Source organism: Falco cherrug, chromosome 3 (assembly GCF_023634085.1).
Source record: "Falco cherrug isolate bFalChe1 chromosome 3, bFalChe1.pri, whole genome shotgun sequence".
Taxonomy (NCBI): Eukaryota; Metazoa; Chordata; class Aves; order Falconiformes; family Falconidae; genus Falco; species Falco cherrug.
In genome coordinates this window covers 83,865,527-83,879,152 of record NC_073699.1, presented here as the reverse complement: position 1 = coordinate 83,879,152, position 13,626 = coordinate 83,865,527, and the positions used below count along the sequence as shown (strand labels likewise).

The 13,626-nt window shown below is 40.6% G+C and overlaps 2 protein-coding genes across 6 annotated transcripts in view; one reads left to right on the top strand and one right to left on the bottom strand.

The window, feature by feature from the left end:
* Nucleotides 1-691: 691 nt before the first annotated feature.
* Nucleotides 692-8,690, bottom strand: CCT5 (chaperonin containing TCP1 subunit 5). The gene is made up of 11 exons (XM_055704039.1): nucleotides 8,557-8,690; nucleotides 7,651-7,711; nucleotides 7,392-7,556; nucleotides 6,692-6,890; nucleotides 5,735-5,927; nucleotides 4,647-4,796; nucleotides 4,205-4,324; nucleotides 3,609-3,794; nucleotides 2,504-2,641; nucleotides 1,967-2,147; nucleotides 692-977 (listed from the first exon to the last, which is right to left on the bottom strand). Exons 1-11 carry the CDS (start codon nucleotides 8,659-8,661, stop codon nucleotides 850-852), a joined length of 1,626 nt encoding a protein of 541 aa, XP_055560014.1. The 5' UTR covers nucleotides 8,662-8,690; the 3' UTR covers nucleotides 692-849.
* An 84-nt stretch (nucleotides 8,691-8,774) lies between these two features.
* ATPSCKMT (ATP synthase c subunit lysine N-methyltransferase) overlaps nucleotides 8,775-13,626 on the top strand; it is a 100,815-nt gene continuing 95,963 nt past the window's right edge. For 2 of the 5 annotated variants that reach the window (XM_055704041.1, XM_055704042.1), the window contains exons 1-4: nucleotides 9,032-9,211; nucleotides 9,558-9,841; nucleotides 12,103-12,240; nucleotides 13,413-13,463. In XM_055704041.1, the coding sequence (XP_055560016.1) occupies nucleotides 9,142-9,211; nucleotides 9,558-9,841; nucleotides 12,103-12,240; nucleotides 13,413-13,463 (543 nt within the window). In that variant the 5' untranslated portion in view covers nucleotides 9,032-9,141. Of the gene's footprint in view, nucleotides 8,945-9,031; nucleotides 9,212-9,557; nucleotides 9,842-12,102; nucleotides 12,241-13,412; nucleotides 13,464-13,626 lie in introns of those variants that run through there. The other 3 variants (XM_014276163.3, XM_014276164.3, XM_055704040.1) reach the window with 3 other exon arrangements.

Below are 13,626 nucleotides of genomic sequence, written 5' to 3'. Positions count from 1 at the left end.
GGTGATGTATAATCACAGCAAATAATGATTAGAACAAGACCTGCTAGCTCATAGTAGTCAGTAAATAAAGTTTCCTCTGTGCTACTATGCTCTGAAACTTTAAAACTACACACATGAAATGTAAAGCAAGTAATGCGGAATTGGTATTTTCAACACCTCCCTCTCTTCTGAAATCTGCCAGTTACACGTCAGTTCTGGTCTAGCACTTGTCCTTTGTTAGTAGTTTCACAAGCAAGGCACCCATCTAGGAAATTTTACTCTACCATTCTAAGCTCATACTTGGGACTTAGCAAGTCAGTGCACTCAGTTATGGCAGTACAGACAAGACAACCGCACTTGGCTGAATGTGTGTGCCCCTGAAAAAACTCATCCTTGCACACAAATCAGGAATACACTTAAAAGGTAGCACAACGGAAAAACCGTGAGCAACCAGAAGCCTGAAATACAAGTTTGATATTTAACGTATGAGAACTACTGGAGGCTACAATAATTTTCTGCTTGCTTCAATGAAGAGTGACAGACCTCTCAAAATAAGAATCTGTTAGTTGCAGATAGCTGCAGGAGCAATGGAAAAGGACCCATGGAATTTTATTACTGTGTTTTCAATGTTTTTTTCCTGTATGTTCAAGTGTTTTCTATGAATACTGACACCTCTCTAAGAAAAGATGCAATGATATTCCTGAAACAAGTCTTGAAACCACCAGTGCTAAACTGTTTTTTATTTCCAACAATTAGCCGTTACAGTATCTGAAACAAAGTGTCCAAAATAAATAGCTGAAGATGAAGCATCAGAATACTACCGTCTTCGCTACTGCTGTGGCCCCCTTATTGTTTCTTGCTTTTCCGCTTTCACTCTTCAGATTCTCCAGGCCTACGGATATCATCAATCTTCAGAATCATTCTAACAACCTGAGTCGCCAGAGAAATCTGCTGTTTCTTACCAATCAAGGTTTCTATAACATGCTGCTGCTTCATATCTGCCAAAAAGAAGCAGAAGAATTAGATACCCTCCTCAAATCTAGATATAGCCTTGAACCTGAGATAGTAATTTCCGTGTAATTTTTTAAAAAGCATTTAAAAATTGTTACTCTTGACCACCATAGTTGGCAATTCGTACAAACTAGAGTTTTATGCCTGGGTTCCTACCAAAGACCTTGGAACATTTAAGATCCAAACTCTTTTCCCAACTAAGCCTTCCCCAACTGTAGCTTTTTGCCTTCCGCATTATTATTCTGCCTATTATATGGAGTACGGTTTCCATATACAAATATTAGAAGCCTCCTAAGGCCTGAGCAACCACTAAAGAAGTGGAAGTTCAAATGCTGTAAAGCAGAAACACCTGTTCCAAGAAGTGTTATAAATTTACATAAACACAATGTCTTACATCATGTTCTACAATTTACCACCTTCTCTTCTGAAAAAAAGCAAACAGAGTGTGACAAGCATATGTCCAGATGAAAATAAGTTTTCGTACACTGGTTTCTTAGTCTTCGCATTACCTGTTACAGGTCTATATCCATACATACTGGTGTGAGTAATACTACCTGAAGACATTTCCAACCTTTCATTTACTTCTTCACAAAGTGTTTCTCAATTAACAACTGTTCTATAGGGCTGAAGTGTAAACTGGATCACTAAAATGGCAGTGTTTAAAACATGGGCTGCGTTTGCCTCATAGTAAGTAGCTTTTATTCCTGTACCACAAGGTCAGCCAACATTTTCAACTAATCTTGCCACCAAATACAGGTTTTCAAGCAATTATACATTTTCTACCTTGTAGACATGCATGTATCTCTCCACCTGCATTCCCATTTATGACAAGGGGCAAGAGTTCATAACTGAATCAATACACAGTTTAAAACAAAAAACCCAGAGGGCCCACACTCCCCCGAGGCAAAATAGTAAGCGTTTTGATATTCTGAAAAGAACACCCTGTTATGCTCCTCCTCCACACTCCAGTTCTTACCGTTTGTTCCTTTCTGCAAACAATCAATGCCAAGGGCCGGATTATTTTCTTTCACTTGCCTAGCCCGCACTTCCGTCATAGTCTGTATTGGATTCATACCACTGTTCTCTGAAAGTGCCATGGGAATTACTTCCAAGGCATCTGCAAAAGCCCTCATAGCATACTGTTCCAAAGACGGGCACTAAGGGAAAAGAAATTTGAATTCATACAGCTATTAATTCCAATGTTAAAAGCAGACATTCACACTAGCTATAAAATATACACATGATATGCAATTTTCTTGGCAATGTAACAACTGAAATGAGTACCTTGGATAACTACTGGCAAATTAAAACAATTTTAAACTGCTCTTAACATAAAAGGAAAAAGGTACTGGTAATGATTTTTTACAGAGAGGGGAAGGAAAACTTCTAATATTATGGAAGGTCCGTAATACGCACTGTCTGGAAGCTCTCTGAAGGTTTTTTGGAATCCCTCAAGGCAGACTTAGTCCTTATTTTTCCTTCATAAACGAAGGGAAGTTGTAACATTTCTTACCTTATCTGCTGCTTCACTCACTGCCAAGGCACAAGAAATTTCAGCTGCTCCACCACCATACACAATACGATTATCGCGAACAAGATTCCGGATTACACACAACGCATCATGAAGAGATCGCTTTGCTTCTTCAATAATCTGGAAGTATAAAATACCATGTATTTTACAATATACACAGCTGAAGGCTGTCAAACTGTTATTTCCCAATACAGAAATGGAAACTGCAAATAAATTATAGGATCTTTTCATGGCTCTAATGCAGCTCTACTGCTGCTATGTTATACTTTTCAAAACATACAACGGTTACACATCCAGTGGCACAGAAAGAATAAAACCCCCACATCTTTTCAACACTGTTTATTTAAATCTGTAATTTGAAATGACAAAACCCTACAGAAGGTTTTCCATCTTGTGCATTTCCAATACACAAAACACTTAAATTTTAAACCCAACATTATTTTCAGACTGCAGTTTGTGATGACTCCCAACTTCAACAGATGCAAGAGGATTTAACAAGTTATGCTAACCTTTAAAGTAGTAGTTTTTCTTAAAGAACTCTTCAGACTAGGGGTTGTTTCTTTCTTCCTAAGATTTTTCAATCAAAGCAGGACTTGACCTATACTAAATATAACTCAACACTAACAGTACAACCAAGAACCAGGTTAAGTACAAAAGCATTTAAATGGTCTCATTCTGGGGAAGGGAGTGGTTTGGGTTTTTTTAATTTTTTTTTTAAACTGGATTAAATCAGAAGTAACATGCCTAGATCTAGAATAAAACCAAATGTTTCAAAAAATGTTGTCTTTACTCATAGAAGTGACCCTCCCATGAGAAAAAACAGATTAGAGCATCCACAGGTAAATTATTTCTGTATTTATGAACTACACGGTCCAATAGTGAGAAAACAAGAGTTTTCATTCAAAAACATAGGATGTGAATCTAACAAGTGACTTCCACACAGTCACAAATGCCTACAACCCTCCCCCCTTCCATTTCTCCACACTGCAAGGAAAAATTAAGACAAAAAAGAAATTAAGACAAAGAAAAGAAACCACATATTCTGCAATTTATGTCTCAAATATTTGTAACAAACTAAGTATCTCACCATTTTATTTCCTCCTCTAATGAAAATGGTCACAGCTCTGGAGTTCTGACACTGCTCAATGACAAGCATTCTGTCCTTTGTTGTTCCAAAGGAGATCTCTCGAACAATACCCGCAAAACCCAGTTTCTCTGCTGTGAGTTCACAGAAGCGAGGAACGATGCGTCCTCCAGTTGCAATGGCGATTAACTGAAGTTAAACAACCATCAATTATTTTGAGAAGACTTTCCCACATGTTTTCCATAATGTCAAACTAGCAGAAGATCTGTCAAATGCCTACTCCAAAAGATTGTCTTCCCATCACTTCAAGTATTTCAGGCAATGCCTTGTTCCTGCTAACAGGGAGACTAAAGCAGAAACATTTCTAGCCACATAAAACTTTCAACAAGTAATATGCATACACTCCAATTATACACCATAATCCCATTCACTGTAGGTTCTTCCCACAGATCCCCAAAAAATTGTTTATTCTCCAATATATACCCATACATGATTATGCAGCTCTAAGCAGAAAGCCTGAACTTTTAAATGGTACAGTGTATTACTCAACAAATGTTTCAGAACTGGTACAAAGTCCAATTTTAGAAGATTTTACTTACTTCTATTTCAGGTCCACCAACCCAACGAACAGCAGGCAGCTCATTCTGGAGCAGCAAGTGATTTGCCTCATCATCAAAACCCCACTGGCAAATAGCAAGGTTTGCACCAGTGTCTTTTATCTGAAAGCAACACACAACATCAATCTTCTGATCAGAACTAACAAAGGAATAAAAAAAAAAAATATCTCTTCATGGTTTTAATTCTAATTTTCTCAAAACACAAGTCTGAAAAAGAACCACCTGGCATACATAGAGATCAAAGTAAATTTCAAACCAGGGTGGCATCTCTTTCTTACATGAACTTAACTTTTATTCATAGCCTTACAGTTGCTTGTATGTTGCCTCCAATGAGGATTATTTGCTCATTTTCATAAATAAGTCAATGCACTACAGTATTCCGTGCAATGGCTACGAAAGACATAGAAATAATCTTAAAGATTACCTGTTTCACCATCTCTTCAAACTTCTCCTTTTCGTATTTCTGCAGTGCCTTGTAATCTTCCACAGATGTGACATCAAGCTTATGCTTGGTTTTAGGCTTAGGTGGTTCAAATGGACAAGTAAGGATTGCAATTTTAGCATCTTTAAGCTCCTGCATAATTAAGTAAAAAAACCCCAAAGTTCAGTTTTAATCTTAGTAACACCTCATTCTTGTATCTGCAAAACATAGACATGTATCTAAAAACACAGGCATAGGAGGAAACTTGAAGATCATCTGACTTATTTGGGTAGAGTTAGTTTCACTTAGAATTAATTCCATCAAAAGTCTATATAACCCACTTAAAACAAATTCCACAGCTTCAAGCCACTGTTTAAGCCCTTAACAATCACTACCAGCGACGTCTTTTTATAGTTCAACGTTTAACTAAACAGAGAAACAACTTCAATTAAACCATTATTTGCCCTATCCACCATGACCATTGAGACTACTACACACTCATCTTCACAGAATTTATGTACTACACAACCGGTATTTTCCACCGGTGTTCCTTTTTATAGGATAAACAGTGTCACCTACTAGGAAAATATTTTCATACAGTAGAAAATTTAGATTTCCTCCATCTTCCTTGACATATGCTACACAAGACTTGGACATCTCATCTACACCAAACATAAAGGGGCAGCTTCCGGGGTGTTCCAATCAGGACAAGATGACAAATCATAAAGCTTACAAAGCGTTTCCTGATACTGAGTTGGTTTAAGCATCTTAAGCATTGTAACACAATATGGATGATTATTTCTGCTTCAACACAGAACTCTGCACCTGTCCTCAGTTAGTTGTACAGTAATCCCCCTTCCCATCATTTTTTCTCTATTTCCCCAAGACTGTTTTAAATTCTAACTTGGTCCCTTCCAACATGAAGAATTTAATGCTCCTCTCCCCTTTCTCTGTTGATATATGGGTGAAAAACCAGGCCAAACAACAACAGTATTCAAATACTTCAAGAAATGCTAGGACAGCATTTGAAGTAGGTTAGATAATGTTATTTAAGCCATTACAGATGAGACGTACACAGGGACATCACTTACTTTAGGCATCTGTGGATGACTGAAATCTTTATCCACAATAACTCCTTTAACCAACTGTGTATCTTCCAGTCTACCTCCCACTTTGCCTTGTACTTTGATCAGCTCAAAATCAACATCTTTACGTTCCATATCTGCTACTGTCAGTACAGCATTTACAGCAATTTCTGCCATTTGTCTGTGACAACGGTTAACTCTAGGTTTAAAAACAAAACCAAACAATAATGATGATGCATTACATTTCCATAAATGTGGAAGAAAAGAAGTGATTCTATCAACTTGAATAGAAAAAAGTAATACTGTATCTAACCATTTCTGTATGCTACATTGAAAAAGGGGGTCCTGCTCGTTTGTTCAGACACAAAAGAGGGTAAACATGGCAGAAAACAACATGCAATACGGTTTGTCTAAGTCATCTTAGGATACAGATTTGAAACAAGTAAGGAGAATTAACTATGGAGAAACATTGAAGTCACAGAAACAACTGTTAAGATAGGGCTGCAAAGGAAACCCTTATTATATCTGAATTTATATACTATACATACAACCAATTAAAAAAAAAAGCACTTAATGGAACTATTGAACAAAATTTTGTTTAGGAAAAAAACCCCAAACAAAACAAACCTTTGAAATATAACACAGAGTTATTTTTAAGAGGTTTGCATTACTCTTGGAATTTGCTGTGCTGCAGAAATCTGGAATTAACAGGTTAGAACAAAATTGATATTGCATCTGTTTAACCTCATGGAACTGACCCTTTAGAGAAAAAGGATTCACAATTTCTTATCCTGAGACATGAGTCTGTTGAGAAGTTAGCCAAAATCAAACAAAGAAGAGCCTTCAGCAGCCACTCCAAAATCACAAAAAATTTAACAATCCATCAAAACACCAGGATTTCTCCTTTCAACTAGAAGTTTTTAATGGAAACATAAATATTTTTCTGAAGTTTTTGTGACTTACACTTTAGAGCCTAGCGTTGTCTTTGCTGTCTGGATCAGAGGTTCAATGTTCTGTGGATCAACTGGAAAGCTGTCACTGATTTTGTCTAGATGCTCAATAGCAATGCGGGCTGCCTGCTCATAACCATCTGCTATCCTGATAGGGTGAATACCACGATCTAGTAATTGCTCAGCTTGTTCCAGTAACGCTCCAGCCAGAACTATAAAACAAAATATTAAGGTAATGTTTACTCTTCCATAAGCTGAAGCATCATTTTTAATACATTATCAAAAGATTAAAATATTTGCCTTCTGTAATACTTTTAACTGTTCAAGGTTTCTTAAATGACAAAATAACCCTAAAGAGCCCCCTACTTGCTATGCTTAGAGAGAAAACCGCATTATGTTAGAACAAAAAGAAGCATGGGCACCAACCAAGGCAGGACAGGTAGAATATTATGGAAGAAAATGATCCAGAAAATTTTTCAAAGCACCAAGAGGCCTCTCAACATAAACTTACAATGTAACCATACATAGAAAAGACACAAAACCACCTTTCTGACTGAAAGACTTCTAATACAACAACAAGAATACTGAAGCAGTAAATACTCTAAAACCGTGTTACAAAAAAGCTACTGTTACTTCACATGTTTCTTATAATAGCTGAAGAAGCTTGATTTGAAAGATGGAAAATCCAAGTTAAATTTAAAATCTCTTCTTACCAACAACTCCAGTGGTTCCATCCCCAATCTCATCATCTTGAGATTTAGACAGCTCCACCATAAGTTTGGCTATCTGGTGATCCACATCCATCATATTCAGGATAGTAGCACCATCGTTTGTCACAGTCACCTCGCCATCTTTGTCCACCATCATTTTATCCAGGCCTAAAAAAACACATATTAAAAGCATGAAGGAAAATACAGAAAATCTCCAAAACCAATTACTGATAAAGAACAATAAAAATTATTTCATTATTACCATTGGGCCCAAGGGATGTTCTCAGAGTACTTGCTACAGCTTTTGCTGCCATTATGTGAGACTATAAAACAAAAGAGAAATAAGTTAAATCATTACTATGCATTCCAAAATCACAATAGCAAGCTAAGAGAAAACGCTAACAAAAATACTGGTATTTAACTAACAGACAATTATGGCTACAAAAAAAAAAAAATACCAATATACGCGTATTGGTTTTATGCCAGAAACGTTTTCCATGCCTTTCCTTGCACAGCTATCAGTTGCGCCGCTAAAGCACATGAAAGCGGAGCAGCTAAAATGACAGCCCCGAGGTTTAAAGCAGCGAAGCAACACAAGCAAGCAACGCTAAAAGAAGCCCGTATAATTTTGCTCCACTCTTCCACCGGTACTTCAAACATATACATTCACAAATGGCTGCCTACTCGCTCAGCCGCGGCCTTTCTTGGGAACAACGACGGAGCTTCCGACGGGGGAGGGGAGGTGCCTAAGGGAGGGGGCTGCAGGGAGCCTCCCTGCCCGAGGCTACCGAAGGCCACCGGGAGGGACGCGCCGCTCCTACGGGGGCAACGACGGCGAAGCCGCGGCACCAGGAGCGGGCTCCCGCCGCAGAGCCCCGCAGGCCCTCCGCCGCGGGCGGCGCGTTCCCAGCGCCGGGGGCCGTGCCCTGCCTCCCTCCATCCCCCCCACACACCCGCAGGCCTACACCGGGCTGCGGGCGCCCTGCGCCTGACGCGCGGCGCGACACCGGCGCAGAAGCAGCTCAGCCCGGCGGGCTCCATCCTCCCGCCGCGGCCCAGCGCCGCCCGCTCCCTGCCCCTAACGGCGGCATGGCGCGGCACGGCGCGGCCCGGCCCGCCCAGCGAGGGCCCGCCGGTAGATGGGCGGCCCTGGCGGCCGTCAGCTCACCTTGAGCGCCTCAAGTCCCATGAGGCGCGTCTTGCGCTCCTGGTCCTTGAGGATGAGGAAAGGGCGTCCATACTCGTCAAAGGCCAGCGTCCCCATGGCCGACATGGCTGCCGCTGCTCCCGCACACCGGGCAGGCACCAGCCGGATGCCGCCGCGCCGTGACGCCACACGCTCCCCCGCACGGCCCCCCGCGCCTGCGCAGTCGGCAGCAGCGCGACTTATTTCACGGGTGGCATTTATATGGCGCCTCCGGAGGACCTTTCTGGAAGCATCCGGCACGGTAGGAGTTGCGCGGCGGTCGCGGTTCCGTCGCCGGGCTGCGGGGACAGGGACCGTATTAGATGAGTAGAGTAGAGGCGCCAAGCGCGGCGGCAGCGGGCTGCGCCAGGTAACCTGAACGCGAAGGAGTAGGGACAGACACGGGCGGGAGGGTGCGCGCTGCTCCTCCACGAAGTACCTTTGGGAAGGTTTCGCTCCCCCCCCGCCCCACAGCGGAGTGGTATTGCCCACTGCTATAAATACCGAAGGCACCACTTAGTTGGTTCTGAGGGAGCCCGCGGCGGGTGGTGGCAGTGGGCCGGCTGGATGACAGGCGGCGTTGCAGGCGGGGGCGCAGTGCTGTGGCGAAAAGAAGTTCTCCCTGCAGGGAAGAGCCGTAAGTGCTCGGGGCGGCGTCCCCGGGTGCGGCCTGCCCGTGGTGGGGAGGGCTCTGCCCGTACCGCCCTCGGGCGGTGTGGGGCGCGCCGCCGCCCGGCCCGGCCCGGCGGGAAGAGCCACGGGCCTAATGGAAAGTGATTTCCCGCCCTGAAAAATGAAGCTAGCGCTTCGGCTTCTCAAAAGCAGTAACGTCTCCCTAGGCTGTAGGAATCATCTAAAGGAATATAAGTTTGGTTTGGGTTTTTTCCTGATATCCTACGTCTGTGATATAATATACTACTTTGTTTTACACACACACGTAATAAAGCTGTTAGAAAACTAATATTCCTTGATGTCTGCTGTAGGTGTGATGCCCGAGGTGCTAGAGAAGGAGAGCCACGCAGCGGGCCGGCAAGAGGACTGTGAGGGCAGCTCCAGGAGAAGGAGCTGGGGGCTGTTGGTCACTGCTGGTGTTGGTGGGACATTGGTGGCCCTCTATGCTGCGGTTACACCCTTTGTGACCCCGGCTCTGAGGAAAGTGTGCCTGCCCTTCGTTCCTGCAACTTCTACTCAGATCCAGAACGTGCTGAAAATGTTAGAAAACAGAAGTGGCTCCCTAGTTGACATTGGTAGCGGGGATGGCCGTATTGTAAGTGAAGGACATCGCCTTCCTCTCATATCACTTCTCAAAAAAGTGCCAAATGCTCTAGCTGTGGCTCTTGTTTTCACATATTTATGGACATCTTGTCTTTGGCATTTAGTGTTTTTGTTTGAGCCTTATGAAAAGGCTCAAAGCTGAGGTAGGGTTACTTTCAGTTTAGGTGAGTAATCGGTTTCGATTGCAGCCTTACCTGCAGCTTGACAAGGTGTACAAAATGATAACCTCATTCTCTTGCCTGGAGGGAATTGCACCACATTCACATGTAAAGATGCAGCCGAAATATTGGTATTGTGATTGCCAAAGAGATGTGATTCCACATAGTTTTATGGCTGCAGCACATGAGGCTGTGAGATTAAAGAGCACCGTGCTTTTGGAGCTGCAGCTCTATGCTTATTGCATAAAGGTGGCAGAAGAACAAAAGAGTATGAGTGATGGATTATAGAAATAAAAATCCTGGTATTGTTAGAACTGTAATTCACACCTTTATGTGGTGCTGGCTGCCCCACTTCAAAATCAATGTGATGAAACTAGAATAATTACCAAGAGAAATGGTGAGAATCGCTGAAGTCAAAACAGTATTGTGCTTCCAGGACGTTGTCTGAACCCCAGTTTGTGAAATGTGGTAAGGGATTAGGGGAGAATGGTGTGGGTTTTTTGTAGTTGTGATGTTCTGTGTACTATTTCATAACCATCTGCTTCAGGTCAGTTTTAGCAGCAGGATGGAACACTAAGTAGATTTTTGGCAGAAACAAGTAAGTTCTTGAATGCTACTTGTGTCCATATTTCATGTGAATGAGTCAACAATTTGTCTACACTAAAAAAAAAATTATTTGGAAATCCAGATCTGTGAGGGTGGCTTGGAAGGAATTGTGGCCAAGTAGGAGACAAAAAAGCATGTAGATTCAAGACAGCTGCAGTTTCTGGTGTCCTCTCTGCTCAGTCTTCTGGCTGTTGACCCTCATCGGAGACATCTAATTTGATCAGTTACTGCATATTTACTTCTAATTTTATAAATGTGTATATATATGTGTCTAAATGGAGACTGAAGACTACTTGGAGAGACCGGTGTCTAGAATTTACTGCTTGGTGTTGCTTTAATGTATTTGCCCTGAAAAAAGTTGGACTTCTATTCAGATGCTTTTAAATATTTAGCACTTACTCAGGTGTAATTGATGGATAAATATGACCATATTTTTATTTCCAAACATGGTAAAAATGTCAGATTCTTTTAGTATATCTGCAAATGCTGTGTGCATGATGGAAGATGTGTTATTTTAGTAGTGTGAAATACACTGTCCAGGCAATGCTGTTTGAGAAGTTCTGTTAAGAAATGTGTACTACTTCCTGATTTCACCTTGCCTGTTCTCTAATTCATACTTCATCAGGCATTTCCTGGTTAAAACTTGGCAGTAACCTTTTAAATTATGTCTTAAACCTTAATTGTAGAAACTGGTGCCTTCTATTTTCCTTATTTTTTTTTAATTCATTTTCTAAAATATCAGTAGGTTTTGATCTTGTTTGAAGATACTTGCAATACAGGTTAATAATTCTAAATCTTAGGGTCTAATTTAGAGAAATGTCTTTGAAAATCTATTTGTTATGTGAACTAACTTTTGCCTCTTAAAATAACACATGAAACTTAGCATTGGATGAAAGCTATACTGTAAGATTTGTATGTGGGTGGGTTTTTTCCATCTTTTTCTAACATACATTTAAATATTTTACCTACGTGTTTTTTTAAAATGTAAATCAACAGAGTATTTTCATACACTTTCTATTGGTAGGGCATTTTGGCTATCATTCAGGGGTCTCACAAGTGCCTACCCATCGCTGATTTTTCAAATAAGTTAAGTGGTCTAATTTCGAACACTTCTGCCTGCGCATTTCACTGTTCTCTTCATGGTCAATTTTGGTACCCTTTAATTCCAAGGTATTGTCATGAATGTACTAAATTAAACTTTTATGTAAATCATAGGCTTACTGAAAGCTTGCAGCTTTGCCCTATAAATATTTTAAGTAGTTCATTTTGTTTGTCTGAATATATCTATTAATTTCAATGGGACTAGTCGTAATAGTAAAATGTAGTTTGAGTTTTTGTTCACTATGCTACTAATCTGTTGGGGGCTAAAACCAGAGTGATTTACCAAAGCGCATTCCTTTGATTTATATTTTAAATAAAACTATGTGCTCCTGTTTAGATGAATACACTTTCTCTGTTTCTATGTGAAGATTTATTTTCTTCCTTGTAGGTGATAGCAGCTGCAAAAAGGGGATTCAAAGCTGTTGGTTATGAACTAAATCCCTGGCTAGTCTGGTACTCCAGATACCGTGCCTGGAGAGATGGAGTACATCAGAACACCAGATTTTATATTTCAGATTTATGGAAGGTAGGTGGTGAAGTGTGTAAGAATGAATCTGGGATGTTTGAGATATTTCCATAATTGGAAAATACTTTCTTGAAAGAACCAGAATGCTGACTGGCTGCAAGGTGCTGTATTGGGCTTTGAGAAAAGTACTCGAGCCCATGGAAACTAAACTCACAACACAATACACTGCTCTGCTGTTTTTGTGCTTCGGTGTGGTGCTGTCCTTTTTCAGTACAGCATGCTTAAGTGTACTACGTCATGCCTGTGCCTGATGAATGATGTGGGGATGTGGGATGCTGTAATGTCAGGCTTCACTGGGACCCAATTCTGTGGAGTCAGTAACAAGAGACTTATTCACCTAACATGCAAGATCACAATCTAATCTGACATTTCAGTAGACATCTGTTCTTTACCCACTGTGCAATGTGTTACCTACTTTTGAGTGTTGCTTTAAGAAAACTTATGTGACTGACAATTTTTTCACAATTTTCAAACATTTGAGTCACAGTTGCTTCTTAAATGAGGCATGCTTTTTTGGGTCATATTTATGTGGGCCTCTCCCTGGCTATTCCTGTCAAAGTTGTGGGGGCTTTTTTTTTTTTGTTTTGTTGTTGATGATGGGTTGTGGTTTTGGTTTTGATTGTGGTTTTTTTTTCTTGGTTGGTTGTTATTTTTTTTTTAAGAATGGCATTTTGTAGTGGGTAAAGTGGAGACCAGGAGTTTTGGGGGAAAAGTGTGAATGTACTTTATTGAGACATTAACATAGGAAAACTTCATAGTACTGACTGGAAGAACCCAGGCATTGGAATGCAGGTTTCCATAGCTAGCTAACATTTAACACAAATGGAAGCAAACTTAAAACTGAAGTAATTTTAACATATACAGGAGTTGTAGAAAAAATTAGCCATGAGTGAAACTATGTATTTTCTAAATTAACGCTTTTTGTCCTACTAGAATTGGTGCCATATTCTTGGCCGGTCAGTAGAAGTTTTTTTTGCTGTTCAGCAATATAAAGTTGTCTTTATGTGGAAATTTGTATGATGAAAAGTTGATATGGGATCTTCTTTCTTATTTTTGATCTAAATCCCTGTTGAAAGGAGTGCAGCTAGAGGGATTAGGGGAAAAGAGTGGTGAGAACTTCTCCAAATATAAATGCCACTTTCATTAAGACCTGTTCTCAAATTTTGTTTTAGGTTTCGTTTTCCGGTTATACGAATGTTGTTGTTTTTGGGGTACCTGATATGGTAAGTTTACTATTTTTGCGTTGTTTCAGTATTTTAATACCAAGGCATTCAGTGTTTGTATGTTCATCTGCAAAGTGAACCAATGCGCAGAATGTCAAAGGTAGTTTTGATATTTCATTGTTGCTTATTAATGTCCATGATAAAACCTGGTGAAAGTTGTAAC